Below are 25,570 nucleotides of genomic sequence, written 5' to 3' on the forward strand. Positions count from 1 at the left end.
ACTTTGTCTCATGCTTTACTACAGTCCTAAGTAATCTATCCTTTCTCTTCATCCTCCAACATTGGAAGGCAATTCTCATGCATCCTTATATGCAGGATTAGTTAGATTGGGGATGAGTCTTTCTTCTTATCTTCAAGTCATTAATTCCAAATTTTCATTTTATTTTCTTAATGAAAACTTTTTCTACAAATGAATGTCAGAGGGAACTTTGGCACAATGGCTGTTTAGCATAGTAGCAGTTATAGAAAATAATTTATGTAAGAATCATAAAGCAATAGAAACCTTAAACCTGAATATAGTTTGGAAAAGAAAATCTGATGAGAAGAATGCTCGTAAGGTATAGGAAAAGCTGAAAATGGACTGTATGTTTCTTTCCATCCCCCAAATTTTATTAAATTAGCTCATGTAAATTAGTAAAGATGTTTCCTGCCAACTCTGTTTATGTGCTTCTTGAAGCAGCTTTCTTTCATTCAACTCAGAAAAAAACACAGATTTCCATCCGTGGTTTTGTGTTTTCACTAGTCACTGTTTCCTTTGCTGCTGTGTGTGTTGTAAAACTAAAATGAGATATCCAGTTGTTCTTTACTTTTGTCCAGCTGAGTCTACTTATTTGTGAACCTGCTTGATAGTGTTGAATGTTTCAGTATTCACTGTGATAAGCCTGCAAAATTTCTGTGTTCTTAAGCAGAGACTTTCTTAAAATGTTTGAATTTGCACATTTCTGCAGAACAGATTTTCCCATAGTGGGAAGAGGACTGGGAACAGACCTTTACTCTCCCAGGGTTAGTATCAGGTAATGCTGTGCATTTCCTATGTCATGTCTTAGTTGCAGAGGTGTGACACTACCATGCAGTTACATTTGTCTGTCTGTCTCAATAGTTGCCCTCTAACATTTAAATACAGTCTTTTGACTACTTAGCACAGCTTTCAACCATCTTAGGACGTGCCAGGGTCCAGGCACGATGATGTATCCTGGGCTCTTGCAGAGCATTGCAGCTCCTGTATCAGCCTCCGCACCGCTGTAGAATAGGTGTAATTGTCCTGAGCAGCAGGAATTATGTAGCCTTAAAAATTCCCTTAGCATGGTGTGGCACAGCACACATCGACTTATGTTCTCCTTCCACATCATGATGTGATCTCTTTTTTGTTTTCTTATATAATCTACTTGGTAATTTTCTGACTGTTTCTGCTACTGTGTTTTGTTTTATGCTGACTTTCAGGCTGTTCTGTCTTCAAATCTGTGAGTTAATCTGAGACCACTTTTTGATAGCCAAGTAAGAAGAATTCATATTTTTTTAAATGTATTAAACCAAAAAATCTTGTTCCAAAAGATACTGTTTTCAGATATATTTTTACAAAGACTTTATACAAACTTTATGTCTGCTACTAATAAAAAAGAAAATATTGCAAATAGTCCCTAACTGGGCATTTTGCTAAGTTAGTGTTTTATTCGTCTTATTATACTAAGGAATTTAAAAGCTAGAAAAGCTGGCATTAAACTGAAAGGGCAATGGAAAGTTGGTAGCCTAAACATTTGTTTTGATTCATATGGAAGGAAAGAATTTGGACCAGATGCTTGAAAGAGCTCAGAACCCAGCAGCCCCCATTGTTCTTCATTTAGGTGCCTAAATGGTAACAGTCGGGTGTGCAGCTTGCTTGAAAGCTGATCCTTTTGTGTTGAGGCAGCTTTTAGGCTTTAGCCTATCTCTTCCTGGCTGTAGAACTTTAACTGTAAACATTTGATTCCAGAATTGTCCCTCATCTATATCCTTCAAGCATTTGCTTATAGTTAAGAGATCTATTGTTAATATTGCAGGGCTGCAAGCCCTCCAGCGTGTCCTGAGTTTTAAAAATATGTCCCCCTCACGTTGCTTTCATACTGGGGACCTACTTCGCTGCATCTAGTGCTTTGGTAATACATTTTCAAGGAGTTCAACCAGCGTGTGGACTCTCTCAAAACTGCAGTACGGTCATGCTTTTGTTTGCTTTAGGCTGGCAATCCTGTAAAATATAACATATTTTACAGAAACCAGGACTGTGCACTTTCTTCTACAAAGTAAGCTCCCAGTCCTAGAAAATTTCTTGAGTGAGGCTAGCGTATAGGATGCTTGCAAATCATTGTGCTTATACTTTAAGGTTCATAATATACAGATTGTCATAATACATGTAGTTGCAGGATTTGGTTAAATCAAGATCAAACAAGGCATCTAGTGTGCCTTCTTATAGTTAAAAAAAGATAATAAAAATTAGCTCTTGATTTTACATAAATTCTATATACATACACACACTCGCAAATACAAACACAGTGAAAATAACATTTCAACATGTGGACTGTATAAGGTGTTGTATTTGATTCAAAAACACCTTTGGACTTCATTCTTGGATTAACAGTTTTTAAAATTTAGATATAATTACTAAAAGGAGAGGACTATTAGTGGGCTTAGAAGACTAATTTTTAATAAATAAGCCACCATGCTACCTTGCACCCGAAAAGTAGAGAAGATGGGTGGCTTTGAAATAAGACACCGGAAAAAAATCAAGGAGAAAAAAGTTGAGTTTCCAACTCTGCCATAGACTTCTTGTATGAATTTGTCTACTAGAACATCACCCAGAAGCACCCAAGCAGGCTCCAGTTAGCACATACAGGTCAGCATCATGACTTTGCCAGGCAAACTGCCCCTGCTGAGAAGCAAGTACGTTATTTGGGGCAAATCACCCTGACTATACTCCCTACAGGAGTCCCTGCGTAGACCCACTAGTTTAATTTCATTCAGAGTAATTTCAATAATCTTTACACAGTGCTGTAGTTATTCCATACTTCAGATCTTCAGTCTGTAAAATGGGCAAAACTGGCTTACAGTTCCTTATGTATAAAGACAGCTAAACCATTCAGGATGTCAAGCTAGACTGGGGAGTAGGTGGAATCAAAATGCAATGATAATTCCAGTTCCTAAATGCTGGGTGAATTACCAATCAAGGTATTTTTGAGCAGGTATGTGGCTCCAAAGAATAAATAACACTTTTTATTTTATCATCTTAAATAGAGCCATTTTTATAATTTTGATGATTTTTTTGAGCCAATTATTGGCAGATGTGCTTTAGCCAACCATATGTATAGAGGTGATGTTCAGATATATTTCTCTGCCTCAACAAATATCCCAGCTTCTTTCCAAATGGTGTGTTTGTTTGGCTGATGCACGACCTCAGCCAGACTTTTTTCTGAAATTGAATCCAGATCAAATGGAAAGCCTTGCTGACTGGCTGGATCTCAGTGCTTGCCTTGATCAATGTTCCTCACCCTTATAGAAAACGGGCAGTTGCCAGGTTATCTGGGATTTTCAACACAGGTCCCTCCTGTATATTATCCATAAATCTATTTTACCTTCTTTGACAGATGCAAATGTCACATCCAGTTAGCATTTGAAGACTATAGCAACATAAATTTGGTACTATCTTGCTCTAGAATGTTTTATTTATTTATTTTTCACATTAAGACCATGCAGTTCTCCGAGTAACCTTTGTGCATTGCAAGTCTACCACATGCTGAAAACCCTGTGCCTTTTCCTCCTGTTCAACTGAGTTTGATCAGCCATATTGTACAATTTATATTGGATCCCACTGAAGTTTCATATCAATTTTCATGTTTTATTGCTCCAATGTAAAAGTCTCCTCTGTCTCATTCCATAGCACTAGGAGCTATTGCCATGTTGTGAATTGTCTCTCCAGAGGAAAGGACTTCTCTTCTATCTTGAGATTTAATTGGAAGAGATCAAACACCCAGTTTTTTCTTATCTGTCACTGAATGACTTATTGCCAGGAGATATTCAACAGTCTGGCTCCTTTTGCTGTATTTTCAAGTCTAAATGTAGGCCATCAATATACCTGGATATTTTTCAGTACAGTGGTTATTACATTTCTGTACAGAGCTCTCGGAAATTGTGTGAAGGGTGCTATATAAATGTACAGATTAGAGTGGAGTGGATTAAATAGGACTGGATTTCTGGAATGCACATCACCCCTTACTATGAGTTCTCATAGTGTGGTTAGAGCCAGCCTGTACTGCATGAAAATTTTTTTGTGATGTCCATTTAACCAATAAATCTGTCATCACTGACTGGTCTCCATTTCCTCTGAAATAAACAAATCACTGTTAGGTTCTTTGAAGCAGCAGACTGCCAGGAAACACAAAAGTCACTTTTGCTTCATCCACGGAGATAAAGTAGTTAGTAAGTGGAAATGAGCTGCAACTGAAGGAGCCTCAGTGTTCTCACACCTGCTAGAAAGTACAGTAGATTTCCACACAGCAGGAATTCAAACAAACCTCAGATCACGGTGTTCAGTGAAAGTGAGCTTGCCTAGCCAAGAAATGAATTGCAGGCCCTTAGAAAATACTTAAAGAAAGCCAGTTTCACAGGAACAGAGGAAATTTGAAAGAGTCCAGGAAGCTCTTCTAGGTCTGTGACATCCATTGAGTCATCTATTGTTTGCCTGCCACCATATTTCTGACCTCCACACTTCTCTGGCTCCCTTTTTGAACTAGATGGTCCTCTGCTTGCTGCACTTGGTGTTTCATTCCACAGGGTACTTTTCTGTGCCTTGACTGCCTTTAGCATCGAGTGTTTTCACATGTAAGTTTGCATCTGCTTTTTCTTTACTCTTGAGCTGGGATTTATTGCGTTGCAATCTTTGTTTCCCAAGAATCTGTGGCCATAGTCTTATCTTTTACCTCTTTTCAATGTGAAAAATGAGTCTCAAAAAGCCAGTAAAGTCCTTAATTCATTCTGATTGTTCTCTGCTGAACTACTTCCACTGCTGAAAAAGGTTGTGGAAATTAAGCTTCTGACAGGCGAGTGTAGTTGTTATAAAGGGAAAAAAATCTTGATTTTAGGTTCTGTAACTCATTTTTAGGTTAACTAGTATAGTTTACTTCTTCATAAAAGTGAAGGAAAATGTTCCTGTTAAAAATTTGCAGTTATTTTCAGCAAAGTAGCTTTAAGCTTTCTTCCTAATAAAACCTGACTTTTGACTTGTACAAATGTCTGTGAAAATGAAAACTACAAGAAACTGCTCATGGAAGCTGAACTTATGACAGGAACAATCAATAATAGAAGAAAGATGACATTTTTAAGGAAAATCTAATGAATCTTCATTAGGGGTGGACCCCTGGCCCAGCAAAAGCTAATGAGAACTTTTAAATGGGACAGCTTTAAAACATAGTTTATAAATAGTGTTGAAAAACCTTTTGTATTTTTTTATCCATTCCATTTTTTATGCTTGTTTCTAAATCATTTGATGCTTGTTAAGATCAGTATTTCCAATGATATTTTTTTCTTTGTTGGAAAATAGTGTTATTACAGTTTTAGTAAAAGTTCTGTCTTGGATTTGGATCCACAGCCCATAATTTTTTTTTTTTTTGCCTTTAGTTGTATAAATAAAATATTTAATTTGTTCTTATCCAAATCCTTTTAAGTGACTTATTTTCAGACTTGTGCTGACATTCCACTCTATTTTTTATTACTAGCAAATTTAATACTTCACATTTTGAACTCATGATAAGGTAGAAACTATTCTTGTAATTACTGCGAACATAAACACAGGCTTCAGTTGTATCCTGTCCAAATACTTATTCTAACCCCTGTATTCAGATTGTCCTCTGATGCTTTGTGTATATACTGTGTTTTATAAGTTAATATGGACTTCTAAAAAAATTGACATGTTTTTACCAGCAATGACTTAAGGCGACATTCCTGTATCTGTCCCTTTCCTGCCATGGATGGGGAGTTTGCATGCTCCCACCACAGTGCTGAAGTGTCTCTACCTTGACAGGGAGGGTTGAAGGGAATTGGGGAGAAAGACAGTGCTGTGCGGATCCAGGGGGATGTGCTTTGCCACACGCTCTCCTGAGCCAGGAGCTTACCCCATCACACCAGCTCATGTGAGGGTGGGATGGGGCTGCCCTTCTTCCTTTCTTTCTTATTCTTTGGACTCTGGATAGCACTGGTGATGGGGAGACGTAAAAACAGACCCATGGTAAAATGGTATAAAACTAAACCAAAAGGAATATGGCATTTGCTGTGGTGCCAGATGCCAGATCTAATTTGGAAAACTTCTGGAAATAACTTGGGACTCCAGCTGACGATACATATTTCCTGGCTTATATTTAATCCCATGTAAGTGGTGTTTCTGTCAATAACAGAACAAAAGTGAGGAAAAGGAAGGCATGTATCTGTCTGCCATACGTATGACAGTTCAATTTCTACAAAATACAGTACTTATTTATAAAACTGGTATTAATTCCCAAATTACATTTGCCAAAATATCCTGAAATGAATCCATATACACTCTGAAAAAGTGTTTAGAGATTCTTTTTAAAATGTGGGTTTGGTAGCTTCAAGTCCTGAAAAGACACATTTGTTGAAACTACACAACTGTTTAGGTCCTGATGTATCACCGATATAAACTGTCATCATTAGGAACAAATAATGAAATGGCGGGAAGAATTGGAGAGTATAGGAGAGATTACAAAAGTTGAATTTCCTGAAAATGCTATATTCCAAATCCAGCCAGTGGGAATGTAGGAAATATGAAGTAGAAGATACAAAGTTTGGCCATGCCTTATCTTTTTTTGTTTCTCCTCCAGTTGTCATCTTTTTCTTTGTTTGTTTCCCAGAGATGTATGGCCCATCATTAACAATAAATGCTTTGAGAAACCCAGTCTAGGGGAAGGTGTCCTTGCCCATGGCAGGGGGGTTGGAACTAGATGATCTTAAAGGTCCCTTCCAACCCAAACCATTCTATGATTCTATGATTCTGTGAAAGGCTGATGGTTGTTCACATGAAGAAACATCTGCACACCTGTATCTTTGTATCAGTCAGGTAGCATGTAGGCTTCTGCATAGATGGGAATCCTGGTTTTGCCACTTTCAAGGTTATCTATAAAAGAAATAGAGAGGAAGACCCCATAAGATTAAATAAGCACAGGTATACCTTAAAGGGTGTGTGAATAAAAATTGCATAAGGGTTCTTGGACTGTGTCCTTAGATAATTTATTTATGTAACTGCTAAAGCACCTTGTTATTAGAAGAAGGAACAGTTGAGGGCAACTAAACACTTAGCTCTACATTACATGAACTTCAAGGAATTTTAGTTATATGACAACTGTAAAGAATATTTTTACATTTTATTGAGCAAATAAGGGATCACTTTCCCTGTTGATTCATTTAATATCTCTGAAGTTGTAAAGAATGCAGTGAAGAAACAGATTTTTTTCCAGATCAAAAATAGTAGGATGAGGTAGTGCTAAAATGGGATCTTCAAGCCATTTTAAATAATCCTGGAACTCAAAACTTTGAAACTTCTGTCTTTGGTTTGATGGCTAGTTTTGTAACAGTTAAATGCTTGGGAGTTTCCTGTTTACTTTGTCTTCCAACAAAAAATTGACCCGAAAAAAGCATCATGCAGACTGTAAAATCCAATCAGAAGGATACTTCTTTTCTAAGAATTAATCCAGTCACATAAACCTAGGCTTGAAAAATTGGGCAAGCTCCAGGTAAGTATCAAAAAATTTCAGGGGTTGTTCAGAGCAAAGGTACAGCCAGTTTTTCAAGGCTGGTTCGCTATTTTTATTTATGCTTGTCAAGTACTTTTAGTGTGTCATGGATTGAAATAATAAAGAGTTTTTAAGCTACTTTGTGAGAACCAAAGATGTCATGTTCATGAATTCTGTATGTTAATATGGCAGAAAAGAATTAACTTCTTCCTGTGCATACTACGCAGCTTTTGTTTGTATTGTGTGTATGTGCATAACTTATTACATCAGAGTTAAGAGAGCTTTGTATCTGCTCCTGTAAGCCACAAATTCTGGAGCTACACTTTTCTTATGGGAACAGAGATTCAGTCTTGGTGGGAAAAAAAGACCTGTCTCTGTGTTTGTGAGCCTCTCACACTCCTAAGTTTTATAATTGTTTTGGTGGAACACAGTTGTCTTAGAAAAGTTGTATCTTGGAAGGAAAAAGCTGCCAAGTTGCTCAAGCTATTTCTGTGGCAGGCTTTAATCAGCTAGAGAGAGACCTTGAGGTGGACTCTTTACTTCAAGGGGGAGCCAGTGCACAGAGCAGGAAAGGAAAGTGGTATGTCATGTGAACCTTCATGCTAAGCAGACTACTTGTGAGTTTATGTGTGTGTTTATGTGTATTATGAAAATCAGAATTTTTCAGGATGCGTGACTTAATACCTGCATATGCATTACATCAGTTAGCAAATTCTGCTCATTGGTGCCTGCTTTGTTTCGGGCAGGACGAGGCATAATCTTCATCATCTGGAGTGAGAGTTAAGCACAGTGAGAATTAATCCAAGCACATACACAGAGGCTAGGCAGTGACAAGGGCATCTGCCCGCACGTCTTAACATCAGGAGGAGGGGGCGTGAGGCGGAAGGCATTCAGAGAGAAGGAAGCATTTCAGACAAGTACTTTGGTCCTGTCTAGAGTCAGCTATGCTTTGTCCAAGTGATGGTTTGTACTGGATATAATGTTGCCATCTCCTACATTTTTCTTAATATTGATTTAGAGTAAACGAGGAGCTGAACATCATTTTTGGCATCTCAACATTATTGCCTTACTGGTTCTTAACTACTTTTGTAGAAATATTGAATGCTTTGAGAAAGGAATGGTATAGATATTCCAGGACATTGTATTCATAATGATTCACAAGGTTCTGGATCTGAGAGGAAAGTCTGTGTGTAATAACCCATTAAAAATGGGATGGATAAATTTGATGATCAATACCAGGAGAAGGTGTAGAGAAATTACTAATCCAGAACAGCATTGTGGGTCTTAGAAGGTCATTTTCCTTAGAAAAATGTGTACAAAAGGCAGTGTACTTTCTGAGCACTTTCTACTGCTTCTTTCTTTTCACACACACACATTGCCGAGAGCTATGAAACAACTTATTGCTCATATCCTGTATGAGTGCTCCATGGGATTGTGACTTGTAAACAGATTTTCAGAACTGGATTTGAGCTAATGATTTTCATACATTATGTGTGTTCTTTCACCAGGTTTTAAAAATTATTTTGGTTCCCCTAAACATCTCCTGTGTGCAAAGGGAGTTTCAAAATGGCTGTTTTCTAAATATGCTTAGGAAGATGAAAGTCTAAATACTGATAAGTGATTTTACCCCTGGGCAACTTGACATATGAATTGCCTAAAAAGAAATGTCTGATTTTCATAGCTCTCTTTCTGATAAATGGCTATCTTACATTTGCAATGATGCTTATATAATTTCAGAAATTATCTCCACCCTGAAACTACTTTTGGGTGATTGTGGCTTGTATTCCTGCTTCCTAAATATATTTCTGGAGTTTTAGGTCACATTTCTATGTATAAGGATGTCTTCATCTGTTTGAATTATTCATTTATAAAAGGAATAGATCATACCCATATTGCATATTACCAATTGTCTTGTAAAAGATATGCTGATTTGTACCCACAAAAACTGGTGCTTTCAGATGTTAAAGCATCTGAATTACTATATAGTTCAGCAGACCTGAGCATCTATTGACATAGCTCCCGTGAAAGGTTTGCTCACCTTCTCACAGAAGTCTACAAAGGTTTGCTGAGAACTATATATACGTTTTCATGTTGCTTTTGTCCTTTCATTCTTGGTTGAGACTCCAACATATTTCTTTTCCTTAGCCTTTTGCTGAATGCAAGTCTGAGGACACTGCACCTTTTGACCTTTTCCCGTGATTCTTTAATTTCCCGCAACTTTTGAGATAAATCATACTTTTTTTTGTCATAAGCATATTGTAATGAATTTCAGAATTGCACCACTTAAGAACACCATTTTGACTCAGAAACAGATTGTGTTGCCATTCCTTCTGCAGTTGGCTGTCAGTGAGACATGACCTGAACATCATCCTATGCCCTGTCTGCATACCTTTGACTAAATCATACACAATCTGAGTCCTCCTTGCCCTCCTTTTCCCCCAGGTCTGTTATTTAAAATGTGAATTCTGTGTGATACTATTTATATGCGAAATAATATGTCATTATACAAATTTGGCCAATTATTGCCACACCTTACTCAAATAAAGATCAAAATCTTGTTCAGGATAGGAACTGTTGTTTTCTGTTAGATGAACTGGGAGACTAAGTTGAAGGATGTCACAACCGTGATGTTTTTGCTCAGTCTTTCCTTAAAACCTGCTTTGGCATAATACCCAGGACGATGATAGCTGGGATGCAGTGATCAGCGCTTTCACTTGTTTGTTACTGCCATGAAGAAGTGAGGTGCAGCATACAATAAATGCATTGTCAGCTCTTGGGAGCATGGACTTCCATTTGTTACTATGATGTATCCAGTAAAATGAGGAGGCCCTTTAAGCAACACTGCTACACTAATACTAAAGGATAATATATTTAGAAGTTTCTCTGTCTCATTCTATTTGTGCAAATATGTCTTCATTCAAAGAAAGAGCTTCTGGGCTCTTTCCACAGTTTTTGAACCAAACAAATGTCTTCCTAGCTAGGGAACTAGCCTTCCTAGCTGAGGCAGGTATTTTTCAGTCTTTGATTGAATTGTAGTCTTTTCAAAGTAGTATTATAAAAATGTATTTGTTTATTTATTTCCCTTTAAGGCTTAGTGGGGTCATGCATTAGTGTCCTGATAGTGTCACTTCTCTGAGAATTAATGATGAATAATTTCAAGTAGTAGCAAACTGTCTGAAATGGGCTCCTATTATCCCTCAGTGCAAGTTAAAGCAAATCAAATAGAACTAAATCAGAAATAATTCTTAACTGATTAAAGGGCATTTTTGATGTATTAAGATACACAAAAGCAAGTGTGGATCTTTTCAGTAGCTTTTAGGGGCAAGTCATATTTACAAACAGGGCACCATCCACACAAACAATCCTGTTTGACTTGCATGTTAATCTATGGGTGAATTAATGCTCATTAATGTGTTGAAGGAGAGTGGTTAACCTGAACTTCTTATCTGGTCACCACTGATGCAATTCAGGAAGGAATGACCAGTGATTTTTTTGACGTTTTCAGCCCTGTCTTATCAAAGTCTTCTCATTTTGTCCACAAAACTGAAGATTAACTTGCACGACAGTTACTGCAAGACAATTTTTATTACGTCAAAGTCTTGAAAGGCTGATATCATGAAAGTGAATGAAGAGAGAAAGGGGTTGATACTGAGATTTTTAATAGGGACTAGACCAGCTTGAAAGAGGTAAAATTTGTGGAACGAGGAATTGAAGCCATCATTGAAAAAAATGGGTTATGTATACATTTTTACTGATGTGACTTAAAAGCTAAGGGAAATAAAATGAGAACATTCTGTTGTAATTGCATGATTATGAGATCTGTTTCTTCAGCTTTAGGTCTGGATAAGCAGCTGAGTGACAGAACACCAAATAAGCAAGAGGTCTAAATCCCAAAATAGAATACGTAGATGATGTAACCAATGAGGTCTTTTATTGTGATGGTAGACCAAAGTCTCTCTTGGAATTAAGGTAAAAAAAAATAACAAAAGAAAAGACAGCCTTAAAAGGGAAATTACAACTCTAGGAGCAATGTACTGGGATTGTCTGGTGGGTTAGGTAAAACATATGGTACAAAAATAATTAATTTTTTTTTTTGTTGTTTACATTTTGAGGCATGAGAAGACACAGATTTCCGGCTTTCAAAAAGAAAGTGAAAATATATGGGAGTAGGAAGGCACCAAATTATGTTTAGAAAAAGCTTAGTGTTCAGCTAAACGCACAGATGCATAAACTAAACACTTTCTATGCCTAAACCACTGTTTATATAGTAATGAGGATTTTCCATCAGTTTCTTCAGTTAAACAGTAGCTGTCTTTTCACTGTTTAATGGAAACAAGGCAGTCTTGCATAAAAACATCAGATATATCAGCATGTTATGCTCTTTTATCTTTTATATGAGTTCAGCATAGTCATAACCCTAACAGACCAACATTTTAACCTCCTTTCCTTTTGAATTTTGTCTTAGATTTGTGAAATGAACTGGGTCCAATTTTGCTTAAGAAGCAAGCTGAGGTTTTGGATGATAGAGAATGTCGATATCCAGTTTTGTTTTTGTTTTGAAAGATGGAGAAAGCTTGTTTATGACTAGGAACATCCGCCAAATGCTCTAACACCAGCATAAATTAACTATTTACTCAAACCCATGTTTACATCTGCTAAAAAAGCTATTGCTCCATGTTTTCATTGCCCCAGAGGCCTATAAATCCCCTGGAAAACATTGCAACAATGTAAAACAACCCAGTGCAGTTATTCAACAAGTACCATTTTTATAGGGCTGTGCTGAACCCGAGCATGTTCAGTCCAGCATCCACGATAAATCCAAGCCCTAGTGACATTTGCTCTACTGACTGGAGTCACAAGGGACCGCAGAAAGGAAGGGAGATGAAAGTCATGCTAGTTGGACATTTTAAATAACCAGGCAGCAAGCAGATGAATCCTAGAAGTGCTGTGTTGCTACGGAGCTCTCAGCAGAAGAGCAGGTAAGAGAGGGCATGAGGTTGTTCAGGACTTACCTTTACATCTGCCTCAGGACACTTTGTCTCACAATACACAATTGAGATCGGATGCTTCAGTTTTTGTTTTATATCAATAGCAACTATCAGCCAGTATATCATAGCGATGACTGTGCTAAGTGAATGGTCCCTCATTCGTAGGCGTCCCCTTTGCCTCAAGATCCCGAGCAGGGATGAGAGAGGCCCGTATTTGGGGTGGTTATCAATGGGTAAAAAAGATTGGAAAAGCTCCTTTCTTGGCATTAAGGTTTTTCAAAGCTGTGCAATTTTAAAATAAGATACCCTGGATAAAAATAGTATCATGTCCAATCATCTTATTTAATTGGGCGGAAACTCAGTGACTGAGTAGTTTAAAATTAGATGGAATAAAGTTTTATATTGAAAAGAGTAACGCCCCAGAGCTCATGTCTAACTGCTGTAACTCATTTTGTTGGAAAGCTGCAGACCTTTATCCCACTTCTTAAAATACCTCTTGAATTTGTGCCGTTTCAGAGCTGCTACGTACTCTTTTTCAGAGCTGCCAGACCAGAGTTCAGGAGGTATTTTTTGAGGTTCAGAGGGAGATTTTTCTACCTCCCCCTCCTCACCCCATTAGCTCTGGAAAATGCAGCATTCATTGCTGTTGCATGAAGTCCAGCCCGGGAATTGCTGGTTACTGGTGTATATGCTGGGATTTCATTGTTGCTTCAAGTCTCTGTTTTTAGGGTACACTCCTACATCCTCCAGTAGTCATGCTAATAATTTTATTGCTCTTTTTTTCCCTGTTTCTGTGATCTGATAATCTCAAGTACTGTGTCTACTCTTACTGCAGAGCATCCAGCCCTAGATTATATGGATGGGAAGAAGAGCAAATAAATAAACCAGCAATTTTAATTTCTTAGAAAGATGGAATAAAACATTTTCAGAGACAAAAGGGGGGATGATGTTTTACCTCCAGCCTGCCAACCATTACGGGAGATGACAGCTGATCACACTAGAGAATGTGGGGACTTGTGTGGGTTGTCTTACAGAAGAATTAAATAACCTTTGTATTTCATTTTGGTGCTACAACTTTTAGGATGGAGAAAAAAGTTACACCTACCCAACTTTTGTCTTCAAGTGTAATGAATGTTTCTTAGTTTTCTTATCCCAGTAGAGGTAGGTATTTAAAATGAGCTTTGTTTAAAAGAGTAAAACAAATACTGTCTGGGATTATAAAACATATATAGGATTTACTATGCTTTGACATGCACTGTCAGACTATTTCACTAGCACATTACTTTACCAGGAACGCCTTTCTTCTCCAGCTTATAGGCAGCAAGTTGTGTGAGGTGAATGATGGAAGAGTCAGGCCATATTATTTAACATTTGTGTGCCAAATGGCCTCTTTTATTTGGGAAAATAAAAGTTTCTACTTTTGTATTAGTACAGTGATCACAGAAAGACTTTCCATTACTGAAAAGGAGTCGGAAATGAAGCTGGGGACAAAATGACCTTTTGATTTGACTAACATACTGTGGACTTGTGGTTTAATTATTGGATGCTCTTGGGTTTTGGGGGATTCTTTTCTTTTTTTTTCCTTTTTTTTTTTTCTAAATATATCTGTTCTCAAAGTGCTCACTTGAGACCTGAACTTCATGTACACACTGACATGTTTGAAAAATCAGGCTCTTATTACTGTACATTCTCTTTCCAAACTAAAAATTAAGACTATGGAAGGAATATCAACTACTTTGGAAGTAGCAGTCAATTTTAGATGTTTAAAGGAGGCTTAGACCCCTTAGTTATTTTAACTATAGTGTCTCTGTATCATACATATAAAAGGGGACAGTACAAATATGGCATAAAAATTTGTTGTCTCAAAAGCTATACTTGAACCCATAGCTGAAGTGGCCTCTCATCTCAGATATATAGTAAATATTTTCTTGCACTCTAATCTTAAAATAATAGGAAGTACTCCAAACAATTATGTTGCGACCTTTTGCTCGCATCAAAGTAAGTTGAAGGGTTTTTTTTTTATTGCACCCTGCCAAAGTTTTCCATTATGAGTCACAGACTTTAACTGTACAACAAGTTTGATTGTTAGCAATCAAGAAAAATTATTTATCAAAAAGCTCTCCTAGACTGTAAAATTAATTGTAAAATAGATTTAGCAGCAAACTTAAACCTGCACTCTTAGTTAGATTTTATTTCTTTTACAGATTTATTTCTTTTAGCCAATATACTATTTAGAGAACTATTTTGGGTTTTCTTTTAATTATGTGAGGATTTTTCCATCCCTTAACAATTGTACTCTAGGTTGAGAAAGGAAATTGTGTTAGCTTCAAACATGACAAATCCTCTGGGTGTTTTTGATGGATTCTGCCATTTACGATAATTGTTTGAGAAAACACTAAGAAAGGAAAATGTGGCACGCCACTAAGTTGGAGAACTTGTAAGTCAAAACCAGCTGATAGTCAGAACTTTTAAAGTAGTCATTAGGAGGTTTTCTATCTAGTATTAACAGAAAGTAATAGTTTTAAGTGAAAAACGAAACTTTCAGAGTTGGTCTGAAAGCCAATGGTATAAATAGTTTAAACATCTGAAAAATTTTATTTTATAACCCTTTTTATTTTGTTTTCCCCTGAAAGACAGGTAATTCCATTTAATTGCATGTGGGAAAGTACTTTCCACTGTTTTTCCATTTTTATAGTTAGTGTTATACTTCAGCACAATGTTGTAAAGTAAACTGTGAATGAAATAGTAGAATACACCCAGAACAGCAACCCTGTTTGGTAGGAGTGTGTGTGTGTGTGTGTGTGTGTGTGTGTGTGTGTGTATGTGTTTTTCTGTTCTTGAAAAAAAGTCTGGATATCTACTAAGGTATGTTATGAGCACAGCTGGGCCTGTTGGCTTCATTTTAATGCTTTCTGAGGGATAATAAGATTTACAAAACATGTCACTGAAACATATGCAGGCATATGCATTTGCACAGACATCTATGATATTTCTTAAAGACCCAGACAGGGATTACGTTTGTGCCTGATGCTGAAAGCTGTAATGCCACACTAGCTGAGCCATGTCCAACATGGGCAGCCACCAAGGCAGGGAATGAGCACGTGAAATTGCTTGTGAGGACCGTGACACTCACCAAGACTGTGAAACGGAAGGTGATTTGTGATGCTGCAGTTCTGCAAGGTGCGACATACACTGCAGAGGCCAGTTATGAGTGTTTCAAAAGGACAGGTTTTAGAAAGAGTAAAAACATTTGAGGCAGAACGGTTGAAAAGAAAAAAAAAAAGGGAGAAAGGGCATGCTAACATAGGATTAAACAGAAATATTGGATGTTAGATTTGCTCCAGACACTGTTTTTTTCTGCCACATGTTCAACATATATAAAATTGTCACTACATCATTAAGGAGTTCCAAAGAAATCTGTTCCATGATGAATGGAAAAAAAAAATTAGCCAGTGTAACACACGTGGAAGAATTACACTGAAAAATACTGCTGTGAAATGGCTTCCTGTTTCCTGTGGCAGCAAAATAATTCTTAGAAAGAGTTAAAGTAGAATTGTTGGTACCCATTTATATTTTCCTTTGTGTAACTGTATCCTGAAGACCTGCTTTGGAAAGATGGGTGACTAAGGCAATATGGAGCCCTAAAGAAACTCCAACTGTATTAAACTTCTGTAAGTGTTTCAACTTTTATTGCTAAGTATGGAAAACTAAAAGCCTGGATTCTTTGGCTTATGTGCAAACTATTTATTTTTTTGTTAAGGGCTTTCAGACAGGAGCTCATGCAACTGCAATAAATTTTTTTTCAAAAGCAAACTTAGAAGTCAGCAAGATTTTGACTGTAAGTTCTGCATGTATATTTTGAGAAAATATATACCTAGGAGCCTGAGAAAATACTTTTCTTTAATCAACTCAAGACTTCTCATCATCATACACAAAGTAAGCTGCGACTTTTAATGGGATCAAAATCATCTCTGACACCGTTGTGACTGAGAAGCGATTCCACTGAAATTCTTGAGCTTGCCCCAGCTTGCCCACTATGATTTGGGGAAGAACCTGACCTATCCTTAGAAACTGCCCCAAATGGCACACTCTTTTCTAGGCCATTTGCTTTAGTGAAGGTACATATTGTGGCACAGTGATGTGGTGTGTTACAAGATCTACAAGAACTACTATAGATTCTGGCTTTTACTTTTTTTTAATGTAATGTCTTGTGTGGGAGGAATCGGGGCAATGGCACTGTCTGTATACAGCACATCAGCTAAGGAAGAAAGAGCATAAGGCTATACACTCAGTGAGGCCTGGCAATTACACCTTGATTTCAGCAAACTTTGGATAACGTGACTATGTGTAAAAAAATTGAAGTCTGTTTGCATGTGGATAAACCACAATGATTGATTATTAGAAGGATATTTGGAAATTCACAATGGAGATTTATTGTAGTGATATATGAAAATTAAATAACTGAGATCTTTATTTGGAGTAACTAAGTTTGTAACACCTCATTAAAAGTGTGTTACTCACAGATTCAAAGAATAATATCCACAGGGTCTGAACTTTCTAAGCAACAGAATTATTAGCAAGAGCTGACTGCCATTTGGGAAGCAAACTTCGCTAGTCATGCGGTGGAGTGTACTGCTGCTTTAAATGTAAGGGACTTTGAATGTAAATTTGAAAGCACGTAAAACTAATGGCCATTTATATAAAAAAGTTAATAGAGAAACAAGGTTTGTAAAATGCATTGCTTGATATATGTTCCCATCCCCACTGTACTTTGGATTCTTAATATTAACAGTGGCATTCTGGCTTTACAGAGAAAAAAAGAATATAACAAACTTCACGATATTTAAATTCTAGATAGCACATGCAGGATACATAGCGGTATAATTTCTTTATATATTTCTTAGCAAGCAAGTCACTGTGACATATTTTTCCATTCCTTAGCCTCATCTCTGTGTTTGCTGGCACTATCTTAAGCTAAATATTTAGTATTTTATGTTGTGTGAAGTGGAGCAACCGCAACTGTATTTTAACTATGACAAAGAGGCAGATCTACATATACTTGTGAGAAAGCATCTCCTCAAAAAGCTCACTGGCCAAAAGGATTAAAACATCCAGAGTGAGTTCTTTATCACTAAAGTATTTTAGTTTTTTTTCTTTTTTTCAGACAAGAATTAAATATGGCCTTTTGTTAAACCTGAGTCCCAGAACACTGCCTATGTTGGCTGCTCTAGTATTTTTGGCAGGACAAGGGTCTCCCTGCTTCACAAAGCTACAATGAAAACTACAACCCATCATTTTAGGGAGATAAGACTTGTTGAGAGACGATTATCAAAGTTCTGTGTGTCATATGCTCTTTTCTCTTCTTAAGCAACCACTTCCCTACAGTTTGTAGTGCTTTAGATCTTTTGTGTACCATCTTTGCAGGAAAAAAACCTATTTTCATAAGGTTTTTTATACAATAAAGTAGGGCCAAAAGGAATATTTTAATACCTCCTTGGAGTTCTGATACAGCTGCTGTCCGGGGAAGGGCTTTCATCAGACCGATGATGATGACTGAGGCACGTGCAGTGTTTGGAGTGGGTTTGGTCACTCTTCACTTTTATTCTGCTTCCTTTGGGTATGAAAGAGCCTCTGTGGGAGATGTCTAGGAGGCAAGACTCAAGAAAAGAAAGATTATATAAACTTCTATGTCAGCTACTGTTTTCTCCACTTGGATGTCTTTGTTCTAAAAGGCTTCTGCATGGAAAATTTTTTGGTTTAATGTTGTAGGTTAACTCTTACTCAGGAGGACTCACACTGCTATTCTGTGGGGAGATGGTGCTGGCAGCTCGCACCTTCATTTAATGAAACTCTTCAACATGAAAGCAACTTATAAAAATGGTTCAGTAAATAGGCAAACAATCACCACATGTATGTTATTCGATGCTGCATGTAAGAGATATATCTCCAGAAGTCCAAATGGGAATTGGAGGTCCCACTGGATAAAGTCCTATTAAAATGCAGCCTGTAAAGTTTCTTTAAGGGAAATTCTGTGTCTCCTTTCCTAACATAAGCTGTGATTATACAAACATTTGGGACTGAGAGTAGTGTCTTCCACATGAAGATCTACTAACTAGTGTAATTATTCATATAAGAGAATTCATATGTTGTCTTCCATATTTGCATGGTTTGAAGAAGAAATGACATGTACATGCTATATAGTTAGATTGATCAGATGACCTGGCAGAAGCACATCTTTTCCAGCATAGGTATCTTCAAGAACCTGCAGCATTAGCTATCACAGTGTTATGAATCAGTGTTTCTGATGCTGCAGTATAATTCCTAGACTTGTACTTTCAGGAGGCAGCAATAACAAAATGTTGGCAGCAGCAACTAGTAGGTAATGGTTTAAGATGGTATATAGTGTGTTTCAGAATACTCACAGGTTTTGCTGTGCCAGTTCATGTTTTTTTGGGGACTGGATATGAGGCTGTTTTAAATTGTTAATTGTCACAGAATGGGTTAGAAAGCATTAACTCAATAACCAACAAAAGTTTGCTTACATTAGAATGAAAAGAAGGATTCATGTAATTTTAACATCGTACTTGTGCTACTGTGCAGCTTTGCCCATTCGCACATGCAGAGTTGTGAATTATGGAAATGATGATGCTGTTTGTTCCAATTTTCAGAAAAGATTCCCTAAATACATTTAGTGAATTGCAGCTCCAGAAATACTTTTAATGACATTCTCAAAAGAGCCACTCAGATTGAATATGTTCACTGATTTGGAACTGTACTTTTAACTGAGAAGTTATAAGAATATTATTTAAATGACTTTAAAGAGAAGGAAAATTGTGAAACAAAAACAGATTAATTAACTCTGCAGCATTTGGTTGCATAGTCTCAACTGGTGCAAATAAGAGTAGGTGCATCAAAGTAAGAATAACTAAGTAGACTGAAGTAATTTTTTTGGTACAAAGATTATACTCAAAAGTAGGGAGTAAGGATTTAAATTAGGATCCTGCAAAGCCATGGGCAATGTTTTGGACACAGGATAAATTTATGTATTAATTCTGAGCAACTTTGAATTGAAAATTTGGAAAAAAATGTCATGGAAAAACTTCATCGTATTCTCTATTAAATGTCAAAAATGTTTGAAAGTGACTATTTCTGGGTAAATCTTGTTCTCACATGTATTTGCTGGCAAAACAACAGGAACCATATGGAGACCTTTATGCCAGCTCCTTGCCTGTGTCTCTGAACTATTTCATTTTGTCAGAAAATATAATTAACTATAAAGCATCAGAAACAATTAGATTAGGCAATTCAGCTGTGTATCAGTATGTACTTCTGACCATTAAAAATATAGTAGTTCTCTCTTTGCAACCTTAATAGTACAAAGTTGCTTATTTTCTTCATATGTGTATTTCAGATTAATGATATTTTTGCTAGATTATTGTCCTGATACTAAAGTACTTTCCGTAAATTCATATTGCTAACATCTCAAAGGAAAAAAAAAAAAGCATTATGCACTGAATCATGTATCATTGTTGTGTCCTATTGATGTTTAGAAGGTTTTGTTTACATGTTAGTGATTTAAACAAATGTAGAGGAATTAAGTTTGAAAGAAATGTTCTTTCACGCAACATTGAATTACTCAGAAGTAACAAGCATTCTGCATTGATTACTTTGTATAGATTGCTTAATTTTAAAGTAAATAACCATGTAGTAGTTGTTCTCTGCAAACACCTGAATGTCATTTGTAGGAAGGTATGCAATTAAGAACATTTAGTTTATCCAACTTCACTATAAATTTATAGTGAAATAAATATAGAAATAGGTTGTTCATGGTAGGGGCTTTCTGACAATAAGTGTTAGAAGATGTGAGTGAAAGTTGAAAACCTGGACATTGAATAAAAACTGCCGGGGTGAAATTCTGATGGCCTTTTTGTCACAAATCATTAGTGGTTATTGTCACTACTCACTCTCAGTATGGATTGCAGGATCTGAAAACCATCTGCAACTGCCAGCAGAACACTAGCAATCTGACTTATTGTCTGGGATCTTACATTGCAGGTATTAACTGGAAGTTCATTTCTGTCTGAGAAATGACGGTACGTCAGCTGTTGAACTAATCTAAGAAAAAATAGCAGGTGCTTCTTGCATATTTTGCCTGTGATTGTGACCCTACCCAGTTAGCAGCAGATCTTTGTATCATGGATATTCTGACCAGTCTCTTTTCCCTATTCTGTGATGAGTCCTTTTTTTCCTAGGCATGCAGCAAAAGCAAGAATACCAAAATGACCACTTTTCATATTCTACACATAGGAGTTAGATCCTGTGTTTGTTTGGTACGCTTCATCTCTCAGTGATGTAGAGAGAAGGAAATAGGAACTCTGGTGGGACAATACAAATGTTGGTATTACCAGCAATCCTTTCCTTAGAGTAAAGTAGAAGTAACTTTGGAGGGTGGGGAATAGTGCAATTAGTAATGATTTTTTGTAAAAAAAATTTAGGCTATTATTAAACTTAGGAAAAATCTAAGCCTCCAAAGGTCTGTAGAACAGTCATTTATAGCTTTGAATGTCTTTCCCTATGGTACCTTCTACATCAGTCACCGACAAGCATTTTTGTCTAACAGCAGACATTAAAGATGCTGCCTGGAGTTTTTGAAAACTGATAAAAACAGTTCTGAGAAAGAGGTATGACCTGCATCCCTCAAAGCAGTGTTTAACTGCCTACATTACTTGCCATCCAAAGAACAAAGATCTGCAAAAGAGAGACTGATAAGGTACTAATACCTGCATGTAGGCTACATGTTCTGAGAGTGTGCCAGAATTTGTCTGGGAGAAAGCGGAAGACAGACAATATAGATTGCTGTATTTTTCATCAAGTGGTTTGTACCATCTGTATATATTTTATGTGTGCCTTTTGAGAGGCAAGGAGTGTAACTTAGATCCCCCTAGGCTTTGTTCTCTGCCTCTACACCTACCATTTGGCATAAGATGTAGCCAGTAGAGGAAAACTAAGGTTGTTAGGACTTTTTTCTTGTCTTAGTTGCAACAGCTGCAAAACAGATGTAGGCTGACATGAGTTCTGCCAAAAATCTCTTCCAAGTCTCCCACCCATTTTCCACCAAAGAGAAGCTAGTCAGGTGATATGAACAGAGATCTGAAGATCAGAAAGAGATGGGAGCTCCCAATCCTGGCTTTATAGAGACTGTTAAAAAGAAACAATCAGAAAACCTAGATTTACCACTTTGGAAATTAAAACAACCAAAATTTCTAAAATTATTATTCCAAGTAGTATGATGTCAATAGGAAATAAAAGGGAATCTTTACATGAACCACAGCAACACTGCAGCAGAGAAAGTCAGATGACAGCAAGAGTTCATAACTGGTGTTCACCTAACTGGTCTCTTTTTAGATATATTTTCAATATCTCAAATGCATTAAGCAAAATGCCATTATCTTGCTGGCCAGATCTTTGCTGAAACAGATTTTCTAGGATTCCAGTTGTTCTGTTGCATGAACCTCAATATTGAGAGAGAGTCAGCTTTCTGTGTACCTGTGTCAGGTTTCTGCGTACCTATCCAACTCCTTCTGTCAGCTATATTTGAATATATCTTGTGGGTTTTTCAGAGTATCTTGACTATTACAAATGCATTCAATGACGTTCACAACAAATAAATAAAAACCTAAAACTTTTCCACTGTGTCAGTCTGCTGATGAAATCATACTGCTCACAAAACTGTGGCTGCCAGGCACTTACAATCCAGCATTGACGAAAAGGTAGTATCCAGCAATAGCAGAAATCTCTAAATAACCAATTGTCCAAGAATGCTTATATTTGCACAGGATCTGTGTGGGCTAACATTCTTAGCAGTGCTGAATCCTCTATGCTGGCAAAGATGAAAGACAAATACTACTCATGCAGTTACATTTCCCTTTCCTTACATCAGTGTCCCAGGAACCTGGAATTTAGATGTTAACCTCATTTGCAAATTGGGAACTCAGAACCATGAGTATTAACCTGAACGATGACTTAGCTCCTTATGGTTTTACTGGCTGTACAGTAATTCTGTTTTCCTCATGGAACCATCTGCTTGCAGAAAAATTGCTTGTGTTATAAGTCTCAGTCACTTACAGAGATCAGTGTCCTCTTGAGAGACATTTGGGTGGGTAGTCCTGAAGTTTTCCCCTTTGACCATTCACGATAGCAGTAGCTACCAAGGTTTTACACCCTTGACCCCACTTTCTGTTGCATTTCCAGGCTTGTGTCTTCATTTCTAGTATTTAATTTTCAATATGGTGTCAGTGTCATCTGACTTTTAAAAAAATGCATTATTTTATTTAAGGTTGCAACCTTTAGTTTGGAAACCAGTGAGCCATGGACCTTTCTACCAGCAAGTACTGACATGGGAAGACTTTTTGGCTCATGGCCTCACACAGGCACAGGTTTACCAAGACAGTTAAAAGGACTTTAGCAATGACTTGCATGGAATACATTTCTGTGTCGAACTGCAGATAAGGAGTATGCACACCCACCTGCTTTCAAACATGTATGAAAGACATGTCTGGTGGTATAAGAATGGTAAGCTTGAATGCTAAGAAAAATGATTTAGGTATCCCTCTTCAGTGACTCATTGGACCGCTGATATAGGAGCTTAAGTATTTAAGTTCGGGTCATCTACATAGTATTTGGACCTTATAATGAGGCGGCAGATGAGGAAATTTCCAGGAACAAAAGCAACGTGCATGTTCCTGCATTGGAAAAATGCGGAGAAGTTATAGTGACTCTAGCTTGCCAACTAGTATGAAGGAAGAAATGTGAACTTCTAGATTTAAAGTGGTTTTGATCTGTCAAGTTTTCTGTGTTGAGTTTGGATAATGGACCTTGGACCCAGACTGTAGCCAATGGGTGTGCCATCTAATGGGGTCCTATCCTAGAAAATCCCTGCTCCAGTTGTGGCTGAACGTTTCCCAAACCCACTCAACAGCTTTGGTGGATACCCTCAGTCATACAACCAGAAGTACATTGCACGTTTGAAGCAAAGTTCTGTGTGTCATATCAGCAAAAGTTAAGAGGTTTGATGATTTGAAGCCATTAGCTTTAAAATATTTTAAATTAATATATTAGACTATAGCACTGAGTCAAGCATCAACAGTTCTCATTTAAAAAAAAAAAAAATTTCCCTTCCAAGCAACAGAGTAACTGACAAAAAGTGAAAACATTTTTATACCTTTATAAAATATAGATAGTTGACTGTAGTTTTGAAACCAGACTCACTGGCCAGTTGGACGGTCTGAGGCATGTCGATGATTCATCTTACACAGAGTCCCAGGGAGTGATTTCTTGCAGGCCTGTTCATTTGGATGTTGATGCAGGTTTCTATTTAAATCAGGAGCTGAAGTGTGAATTTATCTGTGACATTTTTAAGATGGTTCATGAGGCCAGAATTTGACTAATGATACTCCTACTGATCTCCTGCTAATTTTGGATTTATAGGTGTTGTATCATACCCAAACTTATAAATGTCTGGTCCTTTTTTCTTTTTTTTTTTTTTTCCTTTCCACTCTCTCTCTGTTTTCTTTGGTTTTGTTTTTTTTTTCTTTTTTTTTTTTACAGTTTGATCTCTTTTCATTTATTTAAACAGACTTCACTGACAGCAACAGAATGACTGTCACTGAGTTCAGTAGTTTGGCTCAGCACCAAATGTACCTGTTTCTGAGATTAAAAGGAATCAGGAGGGTGGTAATGAAACTTTCAGAAAAAAAATACCACTCTGTGGCCAAAGTATTCCTTAGATAATAAGCTGTAGTGGTAGCAAATTTCTTATGCTGATACCAGCTGTGGCTTAACCTCCTTACCTGCATCATGGCATGAGTAGGAGAAGATCCCATTATCACATGTGACGTGCTCACTGATTTCTTTTTGATGAGTGTTGAATTTCCTATGCTTTGTCTGTTACGTTTCCCTGGAAGTGTAATTGGACTACACCTTAAGTGTATTCTTTAAAATTAAGCTTTGGCTTAAGGTATTAGTGAAATGATAGGAGAGAGAGATTCTTGAAGTATTACTCATTAAGACACTAATCAAATGATACACATCCTGTACTGGTTGGATGCACTGTGAGTTGCCAGAAGTGGCAAGGAGTTGAAGCTTTGCAGAAATTCTAGAGAGAACTGTTAGGAAATGAAAAACTGCAAGGTTTTAAGCTAAAGGTTGATGTGCATGAATGGAAGCAGCAGCTCATGTCTGTCAGAATTACTGCTGCTTTCCTTATTTATAGTGAAGAATCCATAGGTATGAAAGCAAGGGTATTTCTGAGAGAAAAAGGTCTGAAGAATGTAACTTAAGCATGTTGTTATCTTTGGGCGTGTTTACTGTTTAGCTGTACACTTGTCATTATGTTCATTTTGTATTTTTTTTTTTTTTTTTTTTTTTCAGATTCCCAAGAAGGAAACTACAAGTCAGAGGTCAACAGTAAACCCCGGAAGGAAAGAACAGCTTTCACCAAGGAGCAAATCAGAGAGCTAGAAGCAGAATTTGCTCATCATAACTATTTGACCAGGCTGAGGCGATATGAGATAGCAGTAAACCTTGACCTCACTGAAAGACAGGTACTGATGCAAAATAATGGACTTCCAATGTTTGCCCAATATTTACCAGTGGTTAGTAGCTCCTCACAGTAGAGTTCTTGTTTATGTTACTAGTAGATATGTTGATATATCATATTGAATGTTTGTAGCAAAATGATATACATTTATTATCTCTCTGCCATACAAGTAATTTATGTTTTTATATGGACCAGCTACAGATTAGTTTCATTTAGTAGGCAGAGATGGAAGATAAAAGCACAAGTAATATATCTGTTAAACTGGTGCACATCTTTTCTAATCTGTCCACACTGATGTGGCTGAAGAAGCGGTAGGTCGCTAATACTGCAGGCACAAGCAGTTGATTTGCCTGCGTGCAACAAATACGAGCATCTTGTTTTAGTCTATTAAATATATGCAGTTGCCATTTGTCCAGAGTTTCTGCACATCCCGTT

The 25,570-nt window shown here is 37.0% G+C and overlaps 1 protein-coding gene across 1 annotated transcript in view; it reads left to right on the top strand.

Annotated features, from left to right (window-relative positions):
• Positions 1-25,570, top strand: part of MEOX2 (mesenchyme homeobox 2) — a 54,379-nt gene that overhangs the window by 15,422 nt on the left and 13,387 nt on the right. The window contains exon 2 of the mRNA XM_069774152.1: positions 24,967-25,139. Coding sequence (XP_069630253.1) covers positions 24,967-25,139 — 173 coding nt within the window. The remainder of the gene's footprint in view (positions 1-24,966; positions 25,140-25,570) is intronic.

Source organism: Haliaeetus albicilla, chromosome 2 (assembly GCF_947461875.1).
Source record: "Haliaeetus albicilla chromosome 2, bHalAlb1.1, whole genome shotgun sequence".
Lineage (NCBI taxonomy): Eukaryota > Metazoa > Chordata > Aves > Accipitriformes > Accipitridae > Haliaeetus > Haliaeetus albicilla.